This window comes from Phocoena phocoena, chromosome X, assembly GCF_963924675.1.
Source record: "Phocoena phocoena chromosome X, mPhoPho1.1, whole genome shotgun sequence".
NCBI classification, from domain to species: domain Eukaryota; kingdom Metazoa; phylum Chordata; class Mammalia; order Artiodactyla; family Phocoenidae; genus Phocoena; species Phocoena phocoena.
The window spans coordinates 103,992,164-104,018,208 of NC_089240.1; the positions used below are offsets into that span (position 1 = coordinate 103,992,164).

At 41.6% G+C, this 26,045-nt stretch overlaps 1 protein-coding gene across 2 annotated transcripts in view; it reads left to right on the plus strand.

Moving 5' to 3' along the window:
- Window positions 1–26,045, plus strand: part of GRIA3 (glutamate ionotropic receptor AMPA type subunit 3) — a 282,189-nt gene that overhangs the window by 160,034 nt on the left and 96,110 nt on the right. For both annotated transcript variants that reach the window (XM_065900584.1, XM_065900583.1), the window contains exon 5: window positions 15,488–15,541. In XM_065900584.1, the coding sequence (XP_065756656.1) occupies window positions 15,488–15,541 (54 nt within the window). The remainder of the gene's footprint in view (window positions 1–15,487; window positions 15,542–26,045) is intronic.

The window sequence follows — 26,045 nt, forward strand, 5'->3', positions numbered from 1 at the left end:
ACCTCAACACCCCAAAAAACAATACACGTGAAATCCTAGCCACTTCCTTTTATGGTCCCTACCGCTCAGTGACCTACAACTCATTCTCTTCACTTTCTTAACTCATGTCAAGAATGCATGCATGATAATCTCACCATCAAACTCTATTTTTAAAGAAAAAGAGCAATGTTAATAATGGTCCAGGTACTGGAGGATTTAGGAGCCAAGAGAAAATGGTACGGTTTCTCCACATATAGAGAAAGCTGCTCAGTCTTCAAACTGTTTTCATGAGTTCCATATTACTGGCTTTGCTCAGAGAGCTCAGCTGAAAAGTTGTCAGATGGAGATGAATTTCCCTTTACCATACTCCAGAGGAAGATGGGGATGGTTTCGTGTGCAATCTCACTGCAGCAGAACTCAACACGTCTAACAGAGACTTTTTTTGCATAAAGAGGACTAGTACAGACTCGATTCTTTGTGGAAACTGGAAAGGACCCGTTACTCAAATGTCCTCTTCATAGAATCTACATAAATAAGAATAATATTTGAAGTGGCAGAAACAAGTGAATGGTTTTATCTTCTCAACTGCATGAAAAAAGGAAACAGAAGGCTCTTATGCACAATCCTTTCCAGTCGAACTGCTGAAATGTAAAGAGACTGCTTTAAGCTGTCCTTGAAAGTAAGACATTCCTATCCATGCTGTCTGTGTCTGTTGTCCTGGATAAGAGCTAGTAATAAGTTTAAAGAAAAAGTGAAAAACAAAAAGACATTGTTGCAGCCCTCAAGGAGCTCGTGGGTTAGTAGGGAAGCAGAGAAGTAAACAGATGATCAGGTCTAAGTGCAATGACAGAGGGGAACACAGATCCTAATGGGAATGCACAAGAAACATGCCTGACTCGGAGATCAGGGAGCCTTTCTCCTGATGATTTGTTGAACTGAGTCTTCAGGGGCCAATAGTTCACCTGGTTTGGTGGAAGGGGGTGGAAATTTATATTTGCATAGGTATGACAAGCTCACTTGTCAGAGTGAATGCTAATAAGCAGTGCCAATTAGGAAACTGAGAATAACTCAGACGTCATAAAGCAGAATGGTTGAAACTTGATACCAGTAAGAAGATAAGCTGGGCTTCCCTCGTGGCGCAGTGGCTGAGAGTCCGCCTGCCGGGTTCGTGCCCCGGTCCAGGAACATCCCACATGCCGCGGAGCGGCTAGGCCCGTGAGCCATGGCCGCTGAGCCTGCGCGTCCGGAGCCTGTGCTCCGCAACGGGAGAGGCCACAACAGTGAGAGGCCCGCGTACCGCAAAAAAAAAAAAAAAAAAAAAAAAAAGAAGATAGGCTATATTGACCAGAACACGACTCTACCTTTCATCATGACTTTTGATCCTCAAGAAACAGAATTTTTTCCACTAGGAAATACAGTAACTTGATATCTGAAACGAGAAGGTTCTGCTTAGGGATTAAACTATCCCATCATTTTACAATGAAGAAACTGAGGTGCTGAGAGAGGGACTAATACATAGTGGCCATTCAAGTAGTGAGTGAAAACACACAGATTTGAACCCAGATCTGATTCCAATGTCCATCTTCCTTGTGCCACACCACCCAAGACTATGCCAATACAGGGACCAAATAGATATCTACATATGGGTTCCCCTGAAAAGGCCACCTGCCTTCTCACCCCCATCCCACTTCCCACCCAACTGCCTGGAATTAGTGTTTAGGTTAAGAGTCTGGTAAGAAAACATACTAAACCAGAAAGATAACATTTGAAGTTAATATAAATTCTCATCCTTTTTCCTTGTATTTGGAGTCGTCTTCTTTCTCATCATCCACAAACACTGACTGAACACCTGCCTACAGGGCACCGTGTTGAATGATGTACACACTAATGAGTTTAAACTGGGGCCCTGCCCTCGAGGACTTACTGGGATGGCCGGACACATGCCTAGTTTGGGTAAATACTTAGTAGTCTGAGGGAAGGATGAGAGGTAGAAACAATATAGGAATTCACAGGAGGGAGTGATCACCAGACAACCAAACTAGAATATAGGCTTCATGAGGGCAGGGTGCTTTGTGTTTTGTTCACTGCCATATCCCCAGCACCTAAAACAGTTTGGAACCTAGTAAGTGCTCAATAAATATTTGTTGAATTAAATAAATAGCTTCTTGACATTTTCCAGGGGGAGAAAAGTCCGGACGTTTATCACTTGGAGAATAATTCCCAGTCCTGTGTGCACTGCATATCGGCGGCTTTTACCCATGGTGCACCACATAAACTCCCCAGGGAGACTTGCAGAAACGACTGCTCAGCCTATGGCTTAAACCTTTGCAAAAGCCTTGCCAAGCTGTGCCTTCTGCAGCTCCCTACCACGGATGGGTGTTTCCCAGCGATGAAGGGTAATGTGGAACCAGGGGTTTTTGTTTGTTTATTTGTTCATTATGACCTCAAACTCTTTTCAGCAAAAGGCACAGCCCTTTGATAGCAATGCAATTCTGGGAGACATGACTCCATTATTTGCTTGGCTCATCTAACAAGGCAGAACACAGATTCTGATTTCAAAGCAAGCTCCTTTAACGAGTTTTGGTTAGGCTTAAATGATAAACAGTTGCGATTACTGTCAGTAGGTATAGGTTGTAAATCTCTGTCTTAGATGCTTACATTCCATTAAGGGGGACTCAAGCGGGCATCACAATACGATTCCCTTTAAAAAGTGGAATCCAGAAAGAAAAGCAGCTTCAAAAGCAGTCATTTGTGCATCCCCAAATGGTCAAGTTCTTGGTCTTCCAAGGCTTTGTATTGGGTTATGATTTTGTCACTTATTTATCTTTATCATTGTACAAATTCTTATTACCTTTGGCTTCCAGAGCTTGGGAAGATATGTGTAATTGGAATGTATCAGAACAGTGAAGGGAAACCAAGCATTCACATAAAAAAATAAGAGAAGATAAAGCCATCCTGCCCTCACTGTGACTTACACTAACCTCGTGGTACCACAGTGCTGTGCCAGCATGTAATTTCAAGTCAAAGATTTATATTAACATGAATGGAGAAGGATCCGATTTTGTAATAAAAGAGAAATGCTAAATGTGTGTGCTCTCTGACTTCTTCCAAAAGCACACGAAGCTGAAATCATTTTCAGCTCTGCGGGCACACCTCCTAAGAAATTAGAACATCGCGTACCACCACACAGACACGGTGCTGAACATACTGCCTGCTGCGATCCTTTCACCTCTCAAGGGGTGCAATTCAGAAGGTACTCGGTTTATGGCAGAGTAGAAGGAAAAAATAAAAAGAGAAACACACCTAGAGTAGTATACTCTAAAATCAAAAGTCTCTGATTATGAAACTTTCCTGGATTAAAGCAAGAATAAATACAGCCTTGTAGAGCTTTATGTATTTTTTTTCAAAGCAGTTTTGCAAAGTATCTCCTTCCATCCTCTGAGATTGGTAGGGTTAATAGTGTTTTCTCCATTACACAGATGAGAAACAGACATAAGAAGGTTAAATAACTTGCCTGAGATCACATCGTTAAGAGAGCTGAATTCTAGTTCTTGTTTCCAAAACAGCTACACCCATTTTACGTCTAGGAGGATGCATTTGGAAAGCAGCAATGGAAGTCTTGCTATACCATAGTAACTATGCCCTAACCCAGTCAGCTCCCCTGCTTTTGAAAGATATGGCAAATAACATTTACTTGGGGCTTGGGCATTTCTCTTTCCCCCTGCCTCACCCTGTTTCCTGAAAGAACAATTAAGATCCATCTGGGACTAATTATAGCAATTCTTGAATTTGAACTTGCAGCCATTACCCAATTGAGGTCACTTATTTTAAATTAACTTGCCTGGTCAGAACACAGTTTGGTTATCTTCAGAGCCCAGTGCAGAGAGGCACCAGCTCACTCAGACTTTTAATTAACTAGCTAAATAACCTGCACTGTGACAAACTGCCTGTGATTTGATGGAGTCATTCATTTGCATTAAGACAAGGATCAAAATGCATTGTCAGAGCTTCAGGGACTGAGTCTTAGAAACCTTCACACAGTCTCTTGTTCAAGGCTGTGAGCCTCTTCCCTTTGGTTCCCTCTAATTATTTTTCCTGTGCTTTTGTTCTGATTATCCAACATTTATCACAAGTGCAGCTTGTGATTAAACAATGACAACTCATGTCATATGCTGATAGGGAATCGAAAATGGGAGTCATAATCATATGAACCAAGCCCAAGGCTTTGAGAAATACTTAGGGGAAACCAAAGGGGAATTTCCCAGGATGCTCCACAATAAAGGAGAATTTCCAAAGATTGAGGCTATAACTGCTCCGTACTTAGGTAATAATACATAATAAATGTAGGTACTCAGTCTTTATTGAATCCATGGTGGGAGCTGATCATTCCACAGAAACAATGATAGTTCTTATGATTCGTAACTATCATTATAGCCGCTAACACTTAGTGACTGGGCTTGGAGTCAGACACATATGATTTTGACTCCAGGCTCCATTATGTTCTGCCTGTAAGGCCTCAGGCAAGTTACCCAACTTCTCTGTGCTTCAATTTCCTAACACGGAAGATGAAATGAACTGTAGTGCCTAACTTGCAGGGTTGTGTAAGGATTTGATGAAATAAAGCACATACAAAAATCACTTTACACAGTGCCTTGTACACAGTGAGTGCTCAATAAATGTTAGCTTATGTTTGTCTCTGTCCCACCACCAGGCCCTTGTCCAGGGCATCTTCCCACCTGGGCTCCTCCTTCCCTTCTCTCTGCCAAAAACAATTCCCCTGCATCATTCAAAATCTAGTCTAAAAGACATCTTCCTCTCCAGGGCGGAAGCCTTCCTTGCATCTGAGCTTGTTCCATGCCCATCCCCGCAGTACATTTTTCTAGACTTTATATTATTTTAAATGGCACCTTCAATCTACTGCCTCATAAGCAATGTGGACTTTTCTTCAGGGTGTACTGAAGCCTTCCGTGTTAGAAACATTTATTAGGCACCACCTTGGTGCCATACACTGGGGCTGTGTGCTGTGGGGAAAAAGATAAGTAAAGAGAGAGAGGGGTGGAAGAAAGGGAAGGAATATTGGTTGAATCCCCTAATATCACGGGCATTCTGTTGGGAATTCTGCATTTCTGCATCTAGGCCTTACAATAACCTTAAGAAATAGCTGCCATTATGATCCCTACTTTATAGATGTGGAAAGTGAGCATCAGCGAGGGAAAATGACTTGTCCAAGGTCACTCAGCTACAAAGAGGAAGAACTAGGTCGGTTCTAGGTCGGTCTGACTCCAGAGGCCACTCCCACCACCATCATGTTTTACTACCCACCTCATTTTTTTTTTATCAATTGCAGTGACGCATATCAAAGCAATATGTAAACGACAAAGTACAATATATGTGACATAAAGCCACTGCAGTTATAGCAGATGCTGTTGGTGCCCTACCCATGTTTGGCACTAGCCGTTTCCATACATGCCAATGGCATCCTATTGTAAGCACATGCGATTCTCCACTTGAAGACTTTCTCTCAGCCTGAGAGTCAGACAAGTCAGAAGTGTTGGGGAGGAATTAATCCTCCTGACAGAAGCTACCAGCCAGTGGTGAATGGGAATTGAAAGACTCAGACCTCAGCTTCCTGGCCCTTCAGGTGGGCGTGCGGCACGCCACTCCCAGAGTTGCTCAGACCCACCCTGCTTATTCCTGCACCTGTGCTGGTTTCTTTCCCTTTGCTGTCCCATGTCCTCATTCCCCTACCAGCACATCCTGGAATCAACTCCCAATTAAACCGCTGACCCTCAAATCTCTGTCTCAGGGTTTACCGAGAAATTCCTCCTTTGGCACCTTTCCCAGGAGTCTGGGTGGGTGTTCTCAGGCTGCCCCCTGCCTGCCCACGGCTTCCCATGGGAGGTCCCCAAGGGAGCACCCCCGTAAGCTCAATATCCCCCTTCCTACCCCCTTTCATGAGAATCCATCATTGACAGTCCTGCTGTTAGCTTTTCAAAGTGCAAATGCTATCATATGGAAAGGCAGTTCTTTGAGTTCAGTGTGCGTCAGAATAACCTGAGTGTTAAAATGCAGACTCCGTGGCCCTCACCTAGACTTTGTGAATCAGAATCTCTAGAGAGGGGTGCCCAGGTGCTTGCATCTTCACAGATTCTCCAGCTAATCCACACAGCATCCACTTTGAGAAATACTGTCCTAAGACATTCCCGAGGTTGAGCTACCAAGGAATGTGAATCATGTTCCTTAGTGTTCTCTCTACAGCCAAGGCCTCTGTGGATTCAAGTGAGAAAGCCTGGAATAGCTATGCCTCCTTGCTCCTGAAATGAAGCGTAGATGAGCCAAGTCCAGTTGTTACTGTCAGAGTGGGGCGGCCGGAGACTCCCGAGCAACGGTGTATAATGCAGAGGAGAGATCCATCTTCCTGACCCTGCCAAATTTCTGCTCTCACACCTCTCACCACCCGGCCCCAGCCCCTGTTCTCTCCTGTGGTAGAAACACTGTGATGACTACACATGAAAAATTAGGTTATGGCCTGTGCTCCTTTGTCTCTGGGCAGAACAATCCCCTACCTCCCCACACACATCTCCTTCAGAGCCACAGTTTCTGTGTGGTTTGAATTCATGGTTTTGATCAATGATGCAGGCAGGAGAAGAAGGGGCGGTGGAGGGTAGCACTGTGAGTTACTTTGTTGTTGGTTAACCCCCAGTTCAGCTTATCCCCCTGAACTCCAACTGCAAACCTCAGCTCCTTTCCTGTACCTCCAACCCAGTGCTATCCTAACCAGTGGCCTCAATACCCCTCTGCAACAAGCTCTGATACCTCTCCAAATCCCTCACCCTATAGTGGCAGGAAACTACTTCTCTACATTTTAAGAGTGAGGACATAAAATCAGGGAAGGCTTCATGGAAGACGCTGCATATAAGCGGGGCCTTGAAGGATAGATGTGATTGCCGCAGGGGAGGATAGAGGGAGGGAGGACTGCAATAGGAATAAGGCAGGGAAAACCTAACTAATACAGGTAGGGTAAGCATCAGGCATTGTGTTAAGAGCTTTAGATACATTATTTCATTTATTCCTCACTGCAAGTCTGTAAAGTAGGTGCTAATGATAGACCCATTTGACAAATGAGGACATTGAAACACAGAGTTTAAGTTAACTGTCCGAAGTCACACAGCTATAAAAGGGCAAAGTAGGGACCCAAACCCAGGTAGTCTAGCCTATACTCTTGACCACCCTACTTCGCTGCCTCTCAACTACTATGTTCCCTGTTTTACAGATGGAAAACTGACACTGAGAGTTTAAGGAACTTGCCTAAGGTTACGTAGCTTGCAATTGGCAAAGCTGGGATGCATTGGCCTTAGTGGATGGCCTTTTATTTACTGTGTAACCATTTATACCCCTTCTAACTTAGTTTTTCCAGTGAATCATTTCAGTCACAATTTCTTATAGAGCCAGCCCTGGCTTACCATCACAACAAGTGCCTATTGTTGGTCCAAATAAAAATCTTCCCTCTAGTGTGTAAGCACTGTGAAATAACAAGGCTCTCCTGAAATCAAGAGAAATAGCCCTCTGAAATACATCTCTCTTTGTTTTCAAAATAGCATTCTCTTTAAGTCACCTGTTTGTCAGGCTCCCACTTATAAAAACCACAGGGAAAAACTTCTTTAGGTCTTTAGTTGGAGACAAAGTACTTTCTGTCTCTAACAGGTTATGAGTTAATCATTCTCTCCTCAGTCTGCTGTACATATTTCTGTTCTCACACTTCTCCTGCTGGGTTATAGTTGTCTGTTAACTTGGCAGTCTTTCCTACCCTAATGGTGAGATCCTCCAGGCTAGGGACCAGGTTTTGGTGACCTCTGTCTCCCCTGTGTCTGGCCCCAGGATTGGTACAGAGCAGGCATTCAACAAATGTTCATTGAAAGAAGAAATGAATGGAATGTGGTTAAGAGAAACAACGCTTCCATCCACTAGGGACTTCAGTCTCTATTCCTTCTGAATCCAGTGGTATGCAGGTAAACTGGCTCTCAAGGTGAGGGGAAAAGCCCTGATTTGTAGTGTTGGCTGATTTCTGTGGTGTAAATACTTCCACCATGGCTGACTTCGAGCTACCAATAGTTTATCGTGTCAGTGTGGTCACAAAGGTGGATGAGCTATCAGATGAAGAAGAGAATGGAAAGTCAAACAGCCAGAGTGAAAGACCAACCCAAACATTTGTGAATTAGGAGAATTCTGTGTTCCACCTCCCAGGAACTAAGCCTCTATCATTTGTCGTCCATTTGCAAGTTGAGATAAACTTAAATGACATGGCTCCCAGAAGAGAGAGAAACCTGCCAAGTAAGCAACTATCCTGAAAACCAAAGGCCCGAGAAACACACTAGGTTTCTGAGAGATATTTACTTTTACTTGAAAATAAAAACACATTCACTTGCTTCCTTCAGCCAACAGAAAATTTCACAGATGAGGGTATCAAATGTTGGAAGCATCGCACGGACAGAAAGCGCATTCACAGAGGCAAAATCAGGGAGTTCTAAGGAGAACATCTCATTCGACACATCCCCACACCATGTTTCTTCCTCTCCCCTCCTGACGTGAAGGCCTCAACATCCTGGGCTGAACCTGGGTCGCTAAAACTCTACCCAACCGTCCATGGTTCAGTTTTGCACACAGTAACGGAGCTAGTAAGTAAATGGCAGGATTTGGATCCAGAACCATCTGACTTCAATGTTCACGGCTCTTTCTAGTACATCACCTTTAATAAATACCTATTTGTTCTAAGCTTTAAGGGTGATTCAGATCGCATCTATAAAGAGTTTTAGACTCTTACAAGTTTCAATTCTATAAGGTGTCATTTCAGGTGACATACTAGAGTTGTTGATCCTGATAAATATCTAAAGATGGAAAAGTGTGACTCCTGGGCCAATGAAGAAGTCCCACGTTATCCCACCCATCCTCTAGTGGTTGTGGCTGGAAAAGACACACGTTGGAGTGACTGCTCAGCCTTATGCCAGATGTTGCCTTTCCTTTTTTTTTTTTTTTTAAAATACAAGTAACGAGTCTAGTGGCACTGCCAAGCCTTCTACTTACCACTCATACAGTCCTTCAAGTAGATCTTGAAATTCAGGATTATAGTGCTTTGGGCCCAAACAATTTTGTAAGATCTACAGAGAAAAGAAAAAAGATACAACTTGATATTTAGAATAAAGTTGTAAATATTAAAACAAAAGTTGCTATAAGTGTGAACATAAAATAGGTGACAGTAAATTTCATAAAAGTATGCATAAAGAACACCGTTATTTAAAATGTATTGTTTAAAATAAATTATCGCTGCTTTGGGGGGATAGCCAACGCAAAATGCAGAGACTACAAAAGTCACACACATGGCTACGTTGAAGAGAAACTAATGTTCTTTTTGCTGTATTATTCTAGGTTGAATACTAGTTAAAATCACCCCTACCTCACCTCCCGGAAAAAACATCTAGAGTTATTTCCAAATAAAAATAGGGTGCTGTGAAAGGCCTTCTAGATGAGATACTCCAAGAAAAGACACAGTGTTTGGAAATGCATCACATTACAGGAAGTTAGATGATGGAAAGGTCCAGATGTTTTAAGTATTTATTATTGGCCCTATGACCAAGGACTCTAGCTGATCAAAGCTGCTGGGCTTCCTAGGTGGGGCAGTACATGGAAATTGCCTTAGGAAAGGCTTTGTAAGCTTCCACATTTGTCATTTGTATGCAGTCCCAGGCATTATCTGCTACCTCCCAGACTGCCCATCATTTTGCTCCCTTATAAGACTCGTGAACCTTTGAAAGAAGATGGGGATACTCTTTTAAGATTTGAACCATAAGGCAAATTAACCGTATTTTATCTGGACAGGAAGACATGATCTTTATTCTCTTCCCTAAAGACACGACTGCGTTCAGGCAATATTACCCACCACTCCTGATGGTACACCAGAGGATTTTCAGTGACATCTGGATGAATAGATTCTATTTTCACACAGTTGTATTTATTTTCTTGTATGTAGTTTCATGGATATTATTGCTTTGGACACCGCTACCTTTAAGTAAATGAGTAGCTATAAAGATAAATGTTAAGAAAATAATAGTATTGTGGTATGTGGATAGATCACAAATTGTTAAGGAAGTTTGTAAGGAAATGAAATTCGAGAAATGATGTTTAAGGGCTAATACAATGAGGTGTTCCCACCAAGATCAACATGCATTGAAACGGTCCCTTATTCGTACGAGCAGGAATTATCTGTTGCTCCTTTAACTTACGTGTGGCCATTTACTGCCTCTTATTTGTATGTTCTCTTTGCCTCTCCCACTGTTTACATCTTCCGCATACTCCACTCGTCTTAGTGAATGCCATATTGAAGTCTGGGAAGTGAAACGTCCCAAAGACATGTTCTTTGGTGAAATCCCTGTCCTCTAATCTTCACATCCTAGCATTTTATTTGATGATTTTAGATTTGATAAAATAGATTTTATTTTCTATTCAGTTGCCTTCTCTCTGCATAAGCTTCCCCTGAAGACAGTATACACAGTGATGAGATTTCTCGGTTATACTCCCGTTTTCCTTCTTTATGAAAAGCTTCAACCTTTTGTTTTCCATCTGTGCCACCCCCACTACTGGGCTGGCTTTGGGTGATTGTCTCTTCTCGGCCTCACTCATCCAGCACATTTGTTCAAGTGAGATGACCGCAATATGAAGCACTGTCATTCGGTTAGAGAGCGTGTGCGTGCAGATTGAGATTATTAGAAAAATAATTCTAAAGGAATGGACTTCTGATATATTTTTCCTAAGGCTAAAGCAATTTAGTAGCTCGGGGTTTTCACTCAAGAAAATGAACGGCTTTTATCATATCTGATGGAAGACTTCTTTTGGGAAGTCTGGCATATTCTGAGGCTGATTTCTGTAGCTTACCACCATTTAACTCCCAACACAGCTGAAATCAGATAGGTTGCCGTAGGACAGCAGTATCTTTTTGTAACTGAGGAAGTAGAAAAGGGAAGGGGGGGCGCTGAAGAAATGTCTTCTCTTTGAACACACACCCAAAAATGTGGTCTAATAGCTTTTTCTTAAAGAGAAAATACCTATAAACAGGTAAATCTGGTGAATTAAAACCAGAAACCTCCCTCATTTCTCCCCCCAGCCCACCACATGTTCTCAGGGTACCTAAATCAAAGGGAAACAGATTAAGGTGAACGGCAAGGAATGTTCTGTACTCAAAGCAAGATCAATCATTATACATAGATCCTTTTTTGGCACCAATGTAGAAAATCCAAACGTGGAGATACTTAGGTCTGCAAATAACCTAATCTGCATACCAGATGGATCTAAGGGAAAAAACACAGACACTTTTCCACACACATATTTTTTTTAAATATGAGCATAGAAAAACAGATGCTTTTGCCCCCAAAGGGTCTGTGGGCCTCTCTCGAGTAGTCTTATGGAGGAATTTAACTTCAGATTTCTAAAATTACGAAAATGTCTAGATTAAGCATTAAATTGGAAGAGAAAGGGCCTCTAGAAAACCAGCTGAACATCTTCTGAATTATTTTTAACTGCTCAGTGATACCCAGCCCCCAATTTCACAGGGAAGTGGATGGAGGAGTCAGTAAAGGGAGGTCTCCCCCAGATGGGTAGACTATGATTCACTGACCTTCAACAAATAATTTAATGCTCTGCCACCTGCATGGTTCGGTGAATGAAACTGCTGTTTAAGTTTCAGTGAGTGAGGATTGTGGCATTATTTCTTTCAGGTCCTATTTGTGGGCGTAAAACTAAATCTCCTTAAAACAATGAATTTTATCTACATTTCACACATATTCCCTTATTGCCTTTATCATATCTACCATCGTATCAAGCTATCCATCTTCTCCAACAAATCTGACAGAGGCACAGTGAACACACAACATGGATCCGGGAACTTGATATTTCCTCCTTAAATTTCACACAGTAGACGGTAAAACGGCTTTTATACTTGAAGCTCTGAAACTAGTTCAGAAAGAGCGATTATAATTACTGTAAAAGCAAAGCTGAATATTCTCTTGGTTACCAAAGTCATTAAAGAACTGAGGGTACAATTTATGCCTTGTTCATCTGTAACAGATGGAAAGAAAAAAGATTTAAGACTAACTGAACAAGAAGCGCTCCCATTAACTTGTTCCTTTGCGCACCGTGTTACGCACAAGCCTCCCATCCCACCCCTACTCTGATAAGCCCTGCATCAAAACTTCAAAGAAAGGAAAGATCAGGAGCAAAACATGACACTTTTGGCAGTGAGGCCTCACTCACTTAGCTCACATCAGTAGAATCATTGCTGCCCGACGTGAGTAACATTTCAAGATAATTGACATGTACTCTCTTAAGTATCGGGAATTTGAGCATTTCTGATGGAAACCTTCCCTCAGATGTATTATAATTTCCCTAGGTTTTTCAGCAGAAATTACTGAACGCCATACCCTGATGACTCAGGCACTCAGGATGAACGTCCATGATTATACTGTGCTGTAGTACAGTGTTGTCTGCTTTTTGGGGGGACTCCTCCTTCCCCTTTAAGTCAGTTTGTCACTTCCTCTGCCGCTAATGTACCTCTGTCTAATATCACCACCCCCCTCCATACACACCCCTTCTACTGTGTAGCTTTTCACTTACTGTGAACTAGAAAACCTAAATTGGTAAGAACTGTATGTTAAATAAGAGCTAAGAAGGCACTGAAAGTAAGGATGAGGAAATAATTACGGCTTTTAACGCAACAGCTTTGTGACACCTAGAGGCCCCTATCTTTAGATAACTTTCCCACCTCTTCCAGTTTAAACTAAACTTTGAAAGCGTAGTGCTGTGAGAGAGCTACCTTCAAATAAGTGAGTTTGCTTTGCACAGACCATCTGGGCATGGATTAAAGGAGATATGCTAATAGCTTCAAGTTTTTCTGAACCTGAAAAACACTATCTTAGTGAATGGCCCCCACGCTTACTTAACTGCATACAATTACATAACGCGCGTCCCAGACACTTCTGTAGATGTTATTCAGTTTAATTCTGACAACAGTGCTGAGATAGGAAAGGCCAGGCTCATGGCCCCAGGTTACAGGTAAGGAAATGGAGGCTGGAGAACGCTGAGTGATTTGCCCACAATCAAACTGAGTATGTGACTAAGGCTGGGCTCCTGGGCTCTCTTTCGGGGGTCGTCTAACACTTAAGTTTTCTGTGCTGCCTTTCTTACGCTCAGAAGAACACTAAACCCTGCCTCTGGTGAGACAGACTTACTCTGTTTCCTTTGGGCTTGCTTCTTTATTTCTCCCCAAGCTCTGCCAGATGTCCTTAGGAATCGTGCTCATTTTTCTAACAGAACTCAAAACCCTCTGATTTTATTATGTTGAAGGTTCTCAGGGAATTAAAAATTCAACAAATGTATGGTCCCAACTTGCCATCAAAGTTAACAAACATCACCAGGAAGGATGTTTCTCACAAGCGGACACTGAAGAATACATCCCAGCAGATACCTAACGGCTCATTTTGTGTCACAGTGGTATGAGAAATCACCTCCTCAAGACATTCATTAACCTTTCATTTCCTCCGTAAATGATCAGTCAGATACGTGGCTCATATTTTAAATTAATCAAAAATAGCGCTCTCTCGCTCTCACTCTCTCTCTCTCGCAGTACTTAAAATGAATTGAAATAAGCACGATATTTAAATATGTGGTTCCACACCTCTGGGCCAGCTTAAACCTCATCTCCTCCAGGGAGCCTTCCCTATCCATCCCAGCAGGCCTTAGACATCTCTTCTTCCTCTTCTCCGAGAACCTAGAGTAATTCTTGATATTTGACATTTAGCACATATTAAGAAACCATGTAATGTACTGCCAAGAGCGTGGGTTCTAGAGGTACACAGACCTAGGTTCTAATTCCAGCTTTAGCATTTCTTAGCTGTGTGGCCTTGGGTAAATTACTTAAATTCTCTTTGGTTGAGATATCTCATCTGTAAAATGAGACTTATGATACTTAATCTGTTTAATTATTCTAGGGATTAAATACAGCACCTAGCGCAGTGCCTGGCATATACTAGGAACTCAATTAAGGGCAGTTGTTTTTAATATTATCATTATGACCTTTTATATATAGTTCTGGTTTGATATGTGTACATTGTTTTCTCAAACTGTTTTTAGACCCTTGACAGCTGTGTCCATACAGGAATATATGATGAAGTTTAATGGCCCCTTACTTGCACAGGTTCTTTCTGAGGCCTTATTCCAAATATTGTATTCATAATTTTGTATTATTTTTCTTAAAGAAGGCTCTTAAAGTGATATTAGCTTCAGGCCTGCACAAAACCTGGTTGCGCCCCTGGTTGTGTCTTTAACCTCCATCATATCCCCCTCCTCACTCCCACTCCTGCATACAGTCAGTACTGTACAGTCAGTACTCAAAACAATGACATTTTATAAAATCTTCAATTAACCAGAATTTTTGCTGTACTTAACTATAAGGAAATAAGCTTATGTCAGGTATTCTGTGAAAACCTTTCAACTGCCAACCAATATATTTAGTTGGAAAATATTCGATCCACTTACATATTTTGAGATAATAAAAATGCGCTTTGTAAACGGTAAAGCTTCATATTAATACGGTACTACTCATGAAAATTTAGGATAAGAGTGATGACCCTAAAGCAGGGTTTCTCAATCTCGGCACTACTGACACTCTTGGCTGGATAATTCTTTGTTGTGGGGACTGCCCTGTGCATTATAGGATATTTAGCAGCATCTCTGGCCTCTACTCACTAGATACCAGTCCCCCCCTCCTAGATGGGACAATCAAGATGTCTCCAGGCATTGCCAAATAACCCCTAGGGGAAAAATCCCTTCCCCCACTACCTTAAGGCACATTCAGCACCAAAAGATGTACAGGTGTTCACAAGTCTTTCATATTAAGGTAAGAAAAGGAAGGCAAGCATTTTAGAAAAGTCTTTTTTTCTCAACTGCTTCTGCTAGAAAAGTTTTCAATAAGCAAAAGCAACCTCGATTAACCTGAAAAATCACATTAACCCCATTCCTTGAGTGTTCTATTCCCTAAGCATTCCAGATAAAGAAAGAAAAATGTACCATACATTCTGTTTTCTAATTTGTATGCAAAGTTCAGCCCATTTTCCAGCTCAACAGCTAAGTACAGAAATCCAGTTCATGGGTGAGGGATCATCAGTTTCATCACTTTTGCCATCTATTTTAGGTGATAATGATGCCACTGGCCCGGAAGTTTAGAGAGCTTTCTTCCCTTGCTGTTGACATTTTTAACTTTCATATTAGCAATTCTCCCTGTATCCTATGCCTGAAAGTAAAATGCAACAAAAAGAAATCTGGCCCAACTAACTATGATTTACTATATATAAATGACCTAACGCTTTGTCGATTATTTAAAAGTAATTTGCTCTAGCCATCCCAATGACTGTGCAATTGAAAATGCCCTTGAATAAGCAATATTTCTTATTTTTTATTTCTGCAGGTTGTGATCCTGGGGAAGCATTCAAGGGGTTACCACTACATGCTTGCTAACCTGGTAAGAACAAGCAGAGCTTAAGTTTCCAGGGCATTATATTCTATTTAGTTTGTGTCACCTGTAATCATCCCTAAAAGAAATACAAGAAGAACCTAATGTGTTCTCTAGACACTTCGAGAAACGGGTCAGGATGATACTAAAACCTGAATGCAATAGCCTTGTTCTCAATTATGCTGTGTCTGTTTTAGCTGTGAAGCTTATATCCTCTCCTCGTTGAAAAACTAATAATTTGATATGATTCTTCACTGATTATTCTTAGATTTAATTTGGAGTTGAAACGTCAACCATTTTAATCAGGTTTCAAATGTAAAACAAGGGACAGGGGACACAAGAAACTGACTCTTTCCCCAATTAATCCGAGCGTACGTGCACATTAGTATTGGATTTGTCTTTCTAGAAACAGGCCACTACCAAATCTTTCCAAACCAGATGTGAGCAGTAGGTTTGAACACAGAACAATTAAGTAGTCCTGTCAAAGTGTATAGCCACCTTTCTACGTATACCAAAACACAACTTGAATCTTCACCTTCAAACTCCCCATGCCTTTAAAATTTGTGACATTCTAGAAATTACTTTTTACTAAGGTTGGTTTGTAGGTCTTCTTTCTCTAAAAGGACAATTGGTTTAGGAATTAACAAAGTGGCTTCTAAATCCGTAATATATGTTTGGCAGAGGTTCTGAATAATACCATCTCCCTGTAATGAAAGAGGAATGGTAAATTATCACTATGATACTAAGAATCTATTAAATTATTACATAACATGAGTTCTAGCCCCAACTTTATTTCATTAGCACAAGAGAATCATAATCATTATAGAGCTCTTAAACCAAAAGAATAGCAACAAAGGTGAAAGATTATCGTAATTATATTCTTAGATTTCTTAAATCAAAGAAAAAAATCTTATTTTAATAATGAATATTTTTAAATGAGAAAGGAAATGCTACTTAAACCTCCTTAAGAAGTGTGTGCGCTCAAACACTTTATAAGATGAAGATTAGAGCTACTGCTTTGAAATGTTGTGTGCATCTTGTCCAATAAATTGCTCAAAGTGGAGCGCTTCAGTCCATTGTAGGGATAAATGAATCGACTCTTTTAGGAGAAGAAATCTTGATTCTTAATTTACATCTGAGTACATCCAATTTGTTTTTAGACAACTGATAGGTAAAGGATGTTTGTTGACTCGCTGGGGGTTAGGCCAGGCTTTGGCAGGAAACATGGAGGTTATAGCAAGGTATCTGAGGCAGGTATTGATGGATTTTTACCATTTCTTTCTCACCCATAAGTATTTTGTTCTCCTTCCTTCCTTCCTCTCTTCCTTCCTTCTTCCCTCTCGCTTCCTCTTCTCCTCTGCCTAGGGTTCACTCAGCACTGATGGTACATGAGACAACTTTAGGTAGTGCACACACGAACTTTTTTTTATGACAATGGTAAATGTATTTATTTACTATGTACTAGAAAAACATAAAACTAGCACATCAAAACCCAAATTTTATGGATGTTATTACTTCATACAGGGCTAGAGATTTAACAACAAATGAAATAACTGTTTATGTCAAATGTGTCAAGTAAACAATAGCATGTTGCTATAAACAGATATAGCAAAATCTGTTTGGGGTATATGCAGTTGTGGTGCTACATGGATGACTGAAGTTTGGGAAAGAGCATTGAACTAGGGGTCAGAGACTTTGGGTTGTCCTACTGACTTTGCTACTCACTAGCCATGGGATGTTGGATAAGTCACCTCACCTTTGAGGACCTCAGTTTCCATACTGTAAAACTCAGATGGGAGTGGGGAGTTCATTGATGTATTGGTTGGATCCTTTAGAAGCAGATGCTGAGATATAAATAGAAGTGCAAGACATTTATTGGGAGTAATGCCTGTGAAAAATAAAAGGGAGAGGGACACATGTAGCAAGGGAGCCCTTCAGACCACAATTCAGGTCTGATATCAGCGAAGGAGGGGAAAAGGAAGGAAGTTTGAGGGATAGTTAGGGAGCCTGGGATTGACATGTACACACTGCTATATTTAAAATGTTTAACCAACGAGGACCTACTGTATAGCATAGGGAACTCTGCTCAATATTTATGTAACAACCTAAATGGGAAAAGAATCTGAAAAAGAATAGATAACACGTATGTATATAACTGAATCACTTTGCTGTACACCTGAAACTAACACAACGCTGTTAATCAACTATGCTCCAATATAAAATTAAAAGTTAAAAAAAAAAGATCTTCAGACCATGGGCTAGCACACCTGGGAGCTACAGTGCAACAACTCCACCTGGAGGAGGCCCATGCTGCCCCCAAATGGCAAGCCACTGTACCCCGACCTTGCGCAGCCACTGGCTGGCAACTGCCTGGGAAGCACCCACCTCCCGCTTGCGAGCTGGGGTAAATCCTAAAGGCGCCTGAAGCTGGAGACTGTCGGCTAACTCACGTCCTGGAGGCAGGTTCTATGTTAAAAGATCTAAGCCTGAGCCCTGCACATCAATGGCTGTCTCAGTTGGCGTAAGGTGACCAGATGATCTATAAAGGCCTTTCCCATTCTGGATTTCTAACTGGGCCTCTCTAATCCTACTGACAATCCTTCAGAACTTTGGTTTCAATTTTGAGACCCAGACCTGACAGAAGTGAAAGCATGTAGAGTGACAGAACTGCAAGAGAAAATCACTAGGACAAGGTTGTGGAAAAGAATGGTAAACTGGATGCCTAACACAGAACTCAGAATTATGAAACCTTGGAAAGATGCCTACTACAAGAATAAGCAAAGTCTGTTCCCTCAGAAAGAATGTAATATATAGTGCCATGTCAGTCTGGATAATGAAAACATGAATTCATTTACCATGCTTTGAGCTGCCACCCCTTCTCTTCCTCTAGTGACCTTCTTTCCATTTGAACACAGCCATGTGTCTCCATAAGTCCCTGTTCTCTATATCAAATTGCATATGGGCAATACAGATAGGAACCGTTACTAACCTCTGATAAAACAATGAGCCACGTTATGCCTTCTGTGGTTACCAGATTTTTTTAAGCAGCTAAAAATACCCCCAAAACACATATACATATATACACACAGCAAACCAAAACTATTTAGGAGTCATTTAGATGATCAAAAACGGCTAAGTGGAGCTAAGAAGATGTTTCCTTTCAAGATGAGCCAGCTGGATGAAAGCTGAGGACACATACACAAGGGAAGAAGTTCTCATCTGAATCTTGGTGTAACAACAGCACAGAACCACTGCCTTCTTCTACAGATGCAAAATCAAAAACACTCACACTGCCTACCTAAGCTTTCTGGAACCACCTGCACCAGAGCCCCAAGTGTCCCCTTTGCTACTAAGTCCCATCTATCCAGCAATGACTTCTATGTGCCTTTACATGGACCTTCCCTGGTAGCAATCCTAAAGTGACAAGACCTGGATATTCTGTAAATGTTTCAACAAAGACCTTTCATAGGTCAAGGTGTACATTTCAGAATGGACAACAAGCTGCAGAAAGTTCTAACTTGTTGAAACCCCTGGAAGAAACAAAAGATTTCATCGGGAGCACAGGCCAGAGATGTGATCTGGTCAGGTCAGAAGTGGACATGCCAATAATCAAAGAGTTAGTAAGTCTCTTACAAATTCTGTATCAGTCAGTGGTGTCATTTCTTTTTAGGGGTTGTTCCACAATTGATTGTTATTTCCTCTTCCAGAACTCTCCCTAGGGTGGTAATGTGTCTCTACTTTAGTACCAGAGGTAACCAGCAGGTATACAATTTGTGAGTCAAGCAGCCTCTCTCTCTTTCATGGTAAGGTCCTGGATCAGGATCCTTTCCACTGCATTCCCAGGCATGTTGTGTTGTGATTTGTTTCATATATGTCAATAACAGTGTGCACTGGGCTTCCCTGGGGGCGCAGTGGTTGAGAGTCTGCCTGCCGATGCAGGGGACACGGGTTCGTGCCCCGGTCCGGGAAGATCCCACATGCCGCGGAGCGGCTAGGCCCGTGAGCCATGGCCGCTGAGCCTGCGCGTACAGAGCCTGTGCTCCGCAACGGGAGAGGCCACAGCAGTGAGAGGCCCACGTACCGCAAAAAACAAAACAAAACAAAACAAAAATATTAATAGTGTGCCGAACCCTAGACTAACCCTAGGCATAATAAAGAAAAAAAGCACTAGACCAGGAGCTAGGAGATAGGTTCGAATCCCAAGAATTGATCTAACTAGCCTGTGACAAACCAAACCTCTCTGAACCTGTTTCTTAATCTGTAAAATGAAGAGATAGACCAGATCAGGGTTTCCCAAAGTGTGCTATTTGTACATGAGATGATTTGAGGTAGTATATGGCAAAATTTCTTAGACTGATTAGTTTTGAATTTATATTAAATGTGTATTCAAAAAAGATAACTCTCCCATCAATTCTATGAAGCTAAATTAGATATTTAGATTAAAAAGCTTAGTCGATGTAAAGAAAATATATGAGGTAAAGACTAGTTCAGATGATCCACCCATGCGGCAAAAAAACCCTGTAAAGGTGGTATATTAGAGGCTAAAATTTGAAAAACACTCCAAGGTGACTTCCAGCTCTACATTTCTTCCCTCGTGGAGGGTCAGTTTGGACCAGGGAAGGCCAGGAGTGAGAGTGTAGGCGCAGCAGCTGGGTGAATATAGAGGACATAAGTGGCGAAGCACAAGCAGAGCCCTGTTAGCCTTGGGGTATTGTCATAGAGCAGACTTCAAATCAGTCCAGGGGGGCAAAAGCCAAGCAAGGTGTTGAGTGCCCTTAGCTACATTCTAAACAGAGCTGCAGCTCTAAAAGATCAATCAAAGCCATTTAAGAGTTGACACAGAACAAACTGGATCCGGGTTGAGATGACTCAACAACAGATGTTCAGTACCCAGCCCCCCAAATAAACCAAAACTCTCCAAGCATTTGAAGCGCCCTGGGGAAACTGTAAGCCACGGTAGGACTCATTCAGTGCTGCGCCAGTTAACCTCTGCCTTAGAAGACCCGACGGTTTCCTTGCCTAGGCTGAGACTGGTCCCAGGGTCGGGGACAGTTGTGGACCCTACAAGTGGAAGTTAGGTAATGTCAGCTGCCAGCGGGAGAGGGCCGTAGGACCGGTGATCAAGTTAGCCATTGTGCCAAGAGACAAAGGGGGAAGAGCGCTGACTATCTGAGACTCCTCCCTGCTGTGCTAGCTGTTCTCTTTAGGCTTTTCCTTTAATGTCTCCAGTGAGGAGAGACTTCCTACCCACCCATTTCCCCCAAGCTTTTTAGAGATCAGGAAACAGGCTCAGAAAAAATACATGACTTGTCTGAAGTCTCACAGCTAATCCATTGCCAAGCTAGGTTTCCAGTTCAGGTTGGTCGGACACTTTACCAAGAGCATCTCGCTCTTCTCATTTTACCCACTCAAGCATCTCAGTGAGACAGAAGGCCAGCCCCGCAAAGGTCACATAAGAACATTTGCAAAGACATAAATGTATATGAATGACGTATAAACTATAAATTTATGACGGTGAAGTAATCAGAGAGAAAAAGACTTAAAAAAAACAAGGACAGCTTTGTGAATCTGGGTTTGAAACGCGTCCAACGGGCCAATATGAAACGTATCTTAGCAGGCACCAGTTACATCTCCATCACTGTCTTCTCCCCTGCTACATTCATATTCATCCTGTCTCTCTCTCTCTCCCTCACACACACACACACACACACACACACACACACACACACACTCTCCTCTCCCCTGCTCCCTCATCCCTCTTCTTTCTCTTGCTCTCTCTTCTCTCCTTCCCTCACCATCTGCCCCATTCATATGATTAGTATGCCAGAAAATAATGACGGGGAGTACTAGATTATATCTAATTTTTCTAAAATTTTACTAAAACAAAAGCATTAGTCAAAAAATAGAACTCCAAAGAAGCATCCAGGAGTAACTGGAGCTTGGAGAAGTGAACTCTGCAGCTTCCCAGATCTAGGGATGTACCTGAAACAGAGGGGCCCACTTTGTTTAAAGAGAAAACAAGTTTGAATGAGATTGAATCATGCTGTTTTGCTTGACAATAACAACTGTTCCCTTCTGCTCCCTTCCCCTCCCAGGTCTTCTTGTTCTGTTCTCTACTCTTTCCCTTTCTTTGTACTTCCATTTTTAATGTTCTAAATAAAAATTCAAATGCTCAAAGTCACGTGTTGTGATCACTGACACCTCAGCAGATAGCATGTAAACACAGAGCTCACTGGGCTGGAGCCCAGCCTTACAGGCAAAGTAGGTGAGCTTGAAGGCAAAAATCCCCCCTGGTCCCCAATGCCAGGAGCCCAGTCACCTCCCCTGGGTACACAGCTTCTCTGGTGGTTCAGGATTCACTTTCTTCTCCAAATGAAGATAGGATACAGCAGAGTATCAAGGGAATGAGGAGTGGGGACTGGGCAGGGGTCCAACGCCCTACCATGCATTTAGAAAGACACAGGCAATTGTCAGCTTAAAGTAGCCAACTTTGAGACTCTCATTCCCCCTCTCCAAAAATGCCTCCATTATAGTCAACCATCCCTGCCTCCCCCACACACACACCCCACCTGAAATTAACAAGGAAAGATCACTTCCTACTCAATGTTCTAGCAAGATGCATTGAAAAAATTCTGTTTTCTCCCCCGGGCCCCTCCCACATCATATCTGCTAAAACAGTGCTTCTCAAATTATCTGTGAAGAAGGGCCAGATTTTCCCCAAAATATTCACACAATAAAAGCGCAATAATAAATTACTAAAAAACATGAAATAAACAAAACAAGACATATAAAATACAAGCCCAAGATTTTTTAGTATTAGATTCAACAGCCATATTACTCTGTCAACTTGCTTATAAACTAAAGGCTTATATTCAGTTTCTCTCCTTCTATCATCTCTGACTGGTAACAAACAGCAGACCAGCACCAGTCCACACATACTTCGGTTAGTATTACTCTAAAGATTTTTATAACAAGTTCGTTTTTCTATATACCACGTATATGCCCAATACCTTGTTCACTCTACTACAAGGAAGACGGAAGGTGGTCTCTTTAAGAACCGTATAAACATACTGAACAGACCAAACTGGCACAACTCAGGATCACTGGCATGGAGGTAGAACAGGTGCTGGGACCTGTGCTGGGAATGAAGAGAAAGAAGACAGAGGGTGGGGAGTCAAAACTCTGCATAGTATGGCCAGAGAAGGGCTTTCAGAGAAGGTGACTTTGAAACAATGATCGGAATGGTGAGAAAGGTCTAATTCTATGAAGAATCAGGGAAAGTTCATGTAATGCATAGGGAACAACACGTACCAAGGTCCCATCAGAAAGCCACTGAAGAATTTCAAGCAGGGGAGAGACATGATCTGATTTTTGCTTTAAAAAAAAAATCAGTGTCAAATGGATGGATCTTATGGTATTTAAATTATACCTCAATATAACTGTTAATAAAAAAGAGATCAGTGCCTATTTTTCCCACTAACAGCATTTATGTCAACTTGTAATTATTTGTATATTCATACAGATAACTCCCACTGGACTAAAGTGTTGTGAGGTTAGGGACCAAGTTGGATATGGCTTGCCACTGTACCAACAGATAGCACTTAGAAGGTTTCGAAGTATGTTTGTTAATTGGATTAGAGAATAAAACAGTGAGTGAACAATACAAGCAACCTGTAATCGAGTGCTAATTTATATGGTGTAATCTTTAAGTCTAGGCATTACATCCTCCCAGGAGGATGGATCTGCTTCTAGAAAAAGACTTGTGTCTCTCATTAGCAATCTGATAACTTGAGTCACCACAATTACCGTGCATTTCCCCATCAAAGCATCACCCAGATGAACAATTGAGACGGCACTAAAGGCAGAGCCAGCCTTCATCCAGATTGAGACAGATACTCCTCCTTGGCAGCCTTCCACCCCTCATTCTACTGCTTTTATCTTCCATATAGGCAAGCCACCTTTCTCATTTCTCACCCATAATCTACCATCAACTCAATGAAAGTCACCCAACTCATCTTGTCTCTGTTTTCCTCTCTGTACAAAATGTACCCTAACAATAATATTATACGAAGGAAATCGCCACATAATATTTTAAAAATAAGTGCTCTAAAAGTAAGCCTTGAATATATCTATTTCCAAACCTCAATTATCTTACCAGAAGGAAACTGAATTGCGGTACTATATGTATGAATCAAGGGAGACAGGATGATACCAAAGTCATCTGGATCCTTGGAAGACTGAGTTGTCTGGCTATTCTCAAATCAAGGACAATCTCTCTTCGGATGCCAGTTGTGTAATTAGTGTCTGTGTAAAAGATGGCCTTGGAGAATTGATCAAAGGTAGCTTACAAGGCCTTGCATTAGGCACAGAGGTCATGGTTGGTTTTATACTGCTGGGTTCAGATGTGGGCAACAGTCACTGGCTCAAACAGATGTGATGTGACTGAGAAGCAATGCAATTGATGAACTATAGCAGAGCTTACAAATCTAAATGAGCAGTTTCCTTCTCAGAGGAATAACTTCCGGAGATTATATTCATATTTCCAACAAATGTTGCCATTGTTGCACAGAGGCAAATAGTCAAGTGTACAGATACTTAGAACATAGAAAGTGAGGAAGTAGAGTTTCAACTCGCCCTATCTGTGAGCACTAGGATCGCCTCCAACCTTTCTCTGCCTTCTCTCATCTCCTTTAATCTCTCCCTCTGCATACAGTTTACTGGACCAACCAAAGGAAAGGAGACCATCGTGGCAGTGAGCAAAAAACAAAACAAACAAAACACAATTTCAAGCAAACCAAATTGGTGAAATGCAAGGAGCACTAGAATTTGATATCTAATCTAAACACACAAAAATCACTGAGTATCTGATCATCACTTCTAGTTATTAAAATCCCTATGAAATAATAAAACGGGCTCAACAGAAATTCCACTCAGTACAGCAGGGGATTTGGAACCTCGGAGTCACTTAGCAATAATAGTGTAGAGTTTACACATAAACGTATTACATGGAAAGCACGGGAAGGCATGTGACAATGAAGGAGGACAAGAGCCCATAAGCAACCAACAATGTGCAAGAGCCTATGTAATAACTGGCAAAAGGGGGACACAATTGGCCTTATTACTAGCTGGTAGAGAATACAGAGACAAATTTAACATAGATGTTTCTTAGTCATTATTTGACTAATTGAAATGGCCCTTGAAGAATGAAATTTCAGTAGACACCCAGAGCTATAAGTGATGAAGTGAGGGCCCTTACAGAACAAAGGTACCAAGGTTTAAAGGGGAGCGATGTGGCTAGAGCATGAGGTCTCTTGAAGGAAAAGGTGTGGATAGGGCCAAGAGAACAAAAGATAACAGATAATGGAAATCCTTGAAGGTCAAGTCAAGATATTCAGCTGTCAGTATGTCTGTAGAAAGTAGGGAATCATTGCAGTGATTTGAGGAAAGGAGTATTATGCTCTAACAGATATTTTAGGAAGATAAATTTATTATGCAAAAAATAAACTGGAAAGGTAAAGAACTGGAAGTTGGAGCACCACCTAGGAAGCCAGGACGATAAACTAGGCTGGTGGTCCTCAAACCCACTTGTGCTTCAAAGTCACCTGTTGAATTTATTTAAAAAAAAAAAAAAGACAGGTGCTTGGGCCCCATACCCAGTGACCCAATAGGCTTAAAGTGCCATTAATTGAAAGAAGGAATACAGGAAGAGGAAGAGATTTTAAGGGAATATAACAACTTTGCTTTGGGGCACATTCTTTTTAAGACACACATGGAATAAGGAAGTCAATTTAGTTGGTAGACAGAAAAGGGGGTTCTAGAGTATAAGAGAGGTTCTAATTGGAAACTCATTGGTGTCTCATTCAAAGTGAATTCAAGGGGGCTTCCAGAGCTTCCCCGGAGGCGCAGTGGTTGAGAGTCCGCCTGCCGATGCAGGGGACACGGGTTCGTGCCCCAGTCCGGGAAGATCCCACATGCCGCGGAGCAGCTGGGCCCGTGAGCCATGGACGCGTAGGCTCAGGCCACAACAGTGAGAGGCCCGCGTACCGCAAAAAAAAAAAAAAAAAAAAAAAAAGTGAATTCGAGTTGAAAATTCCGAAAGAAAACAAGAAATTAATTTGTTTTATAGACTCTAAGCCTTAAAATGTAACAAATTCATTGGCTGAGGTATTTTATGTATCATAAATGTTATTTATCATAACCGAGTAACATTTATGTTAAAAAAGTTGATTCTCAGAGCCCAGCTATGTAAGAATCGTGATTATCTACTGCCCCCCCAACATACACACACACTCAAAATTTTACATGGAAAAAGGTGAAGAAAAAGAAAATGAAGAAATTCTAATATCATTGGTTAGACGGGAGATGCCAGAAAAAGAAACTGATTTTTAACCAACAAATGAACTGCTATGATTCAGTGAAGCAATAGAGCAATTGCTATAAAACAGCAACCTGCTGAAACAAAATGAGCCATCCTTTCCCACGAAAATATCAAAGAAATCTACTGGAATGCATT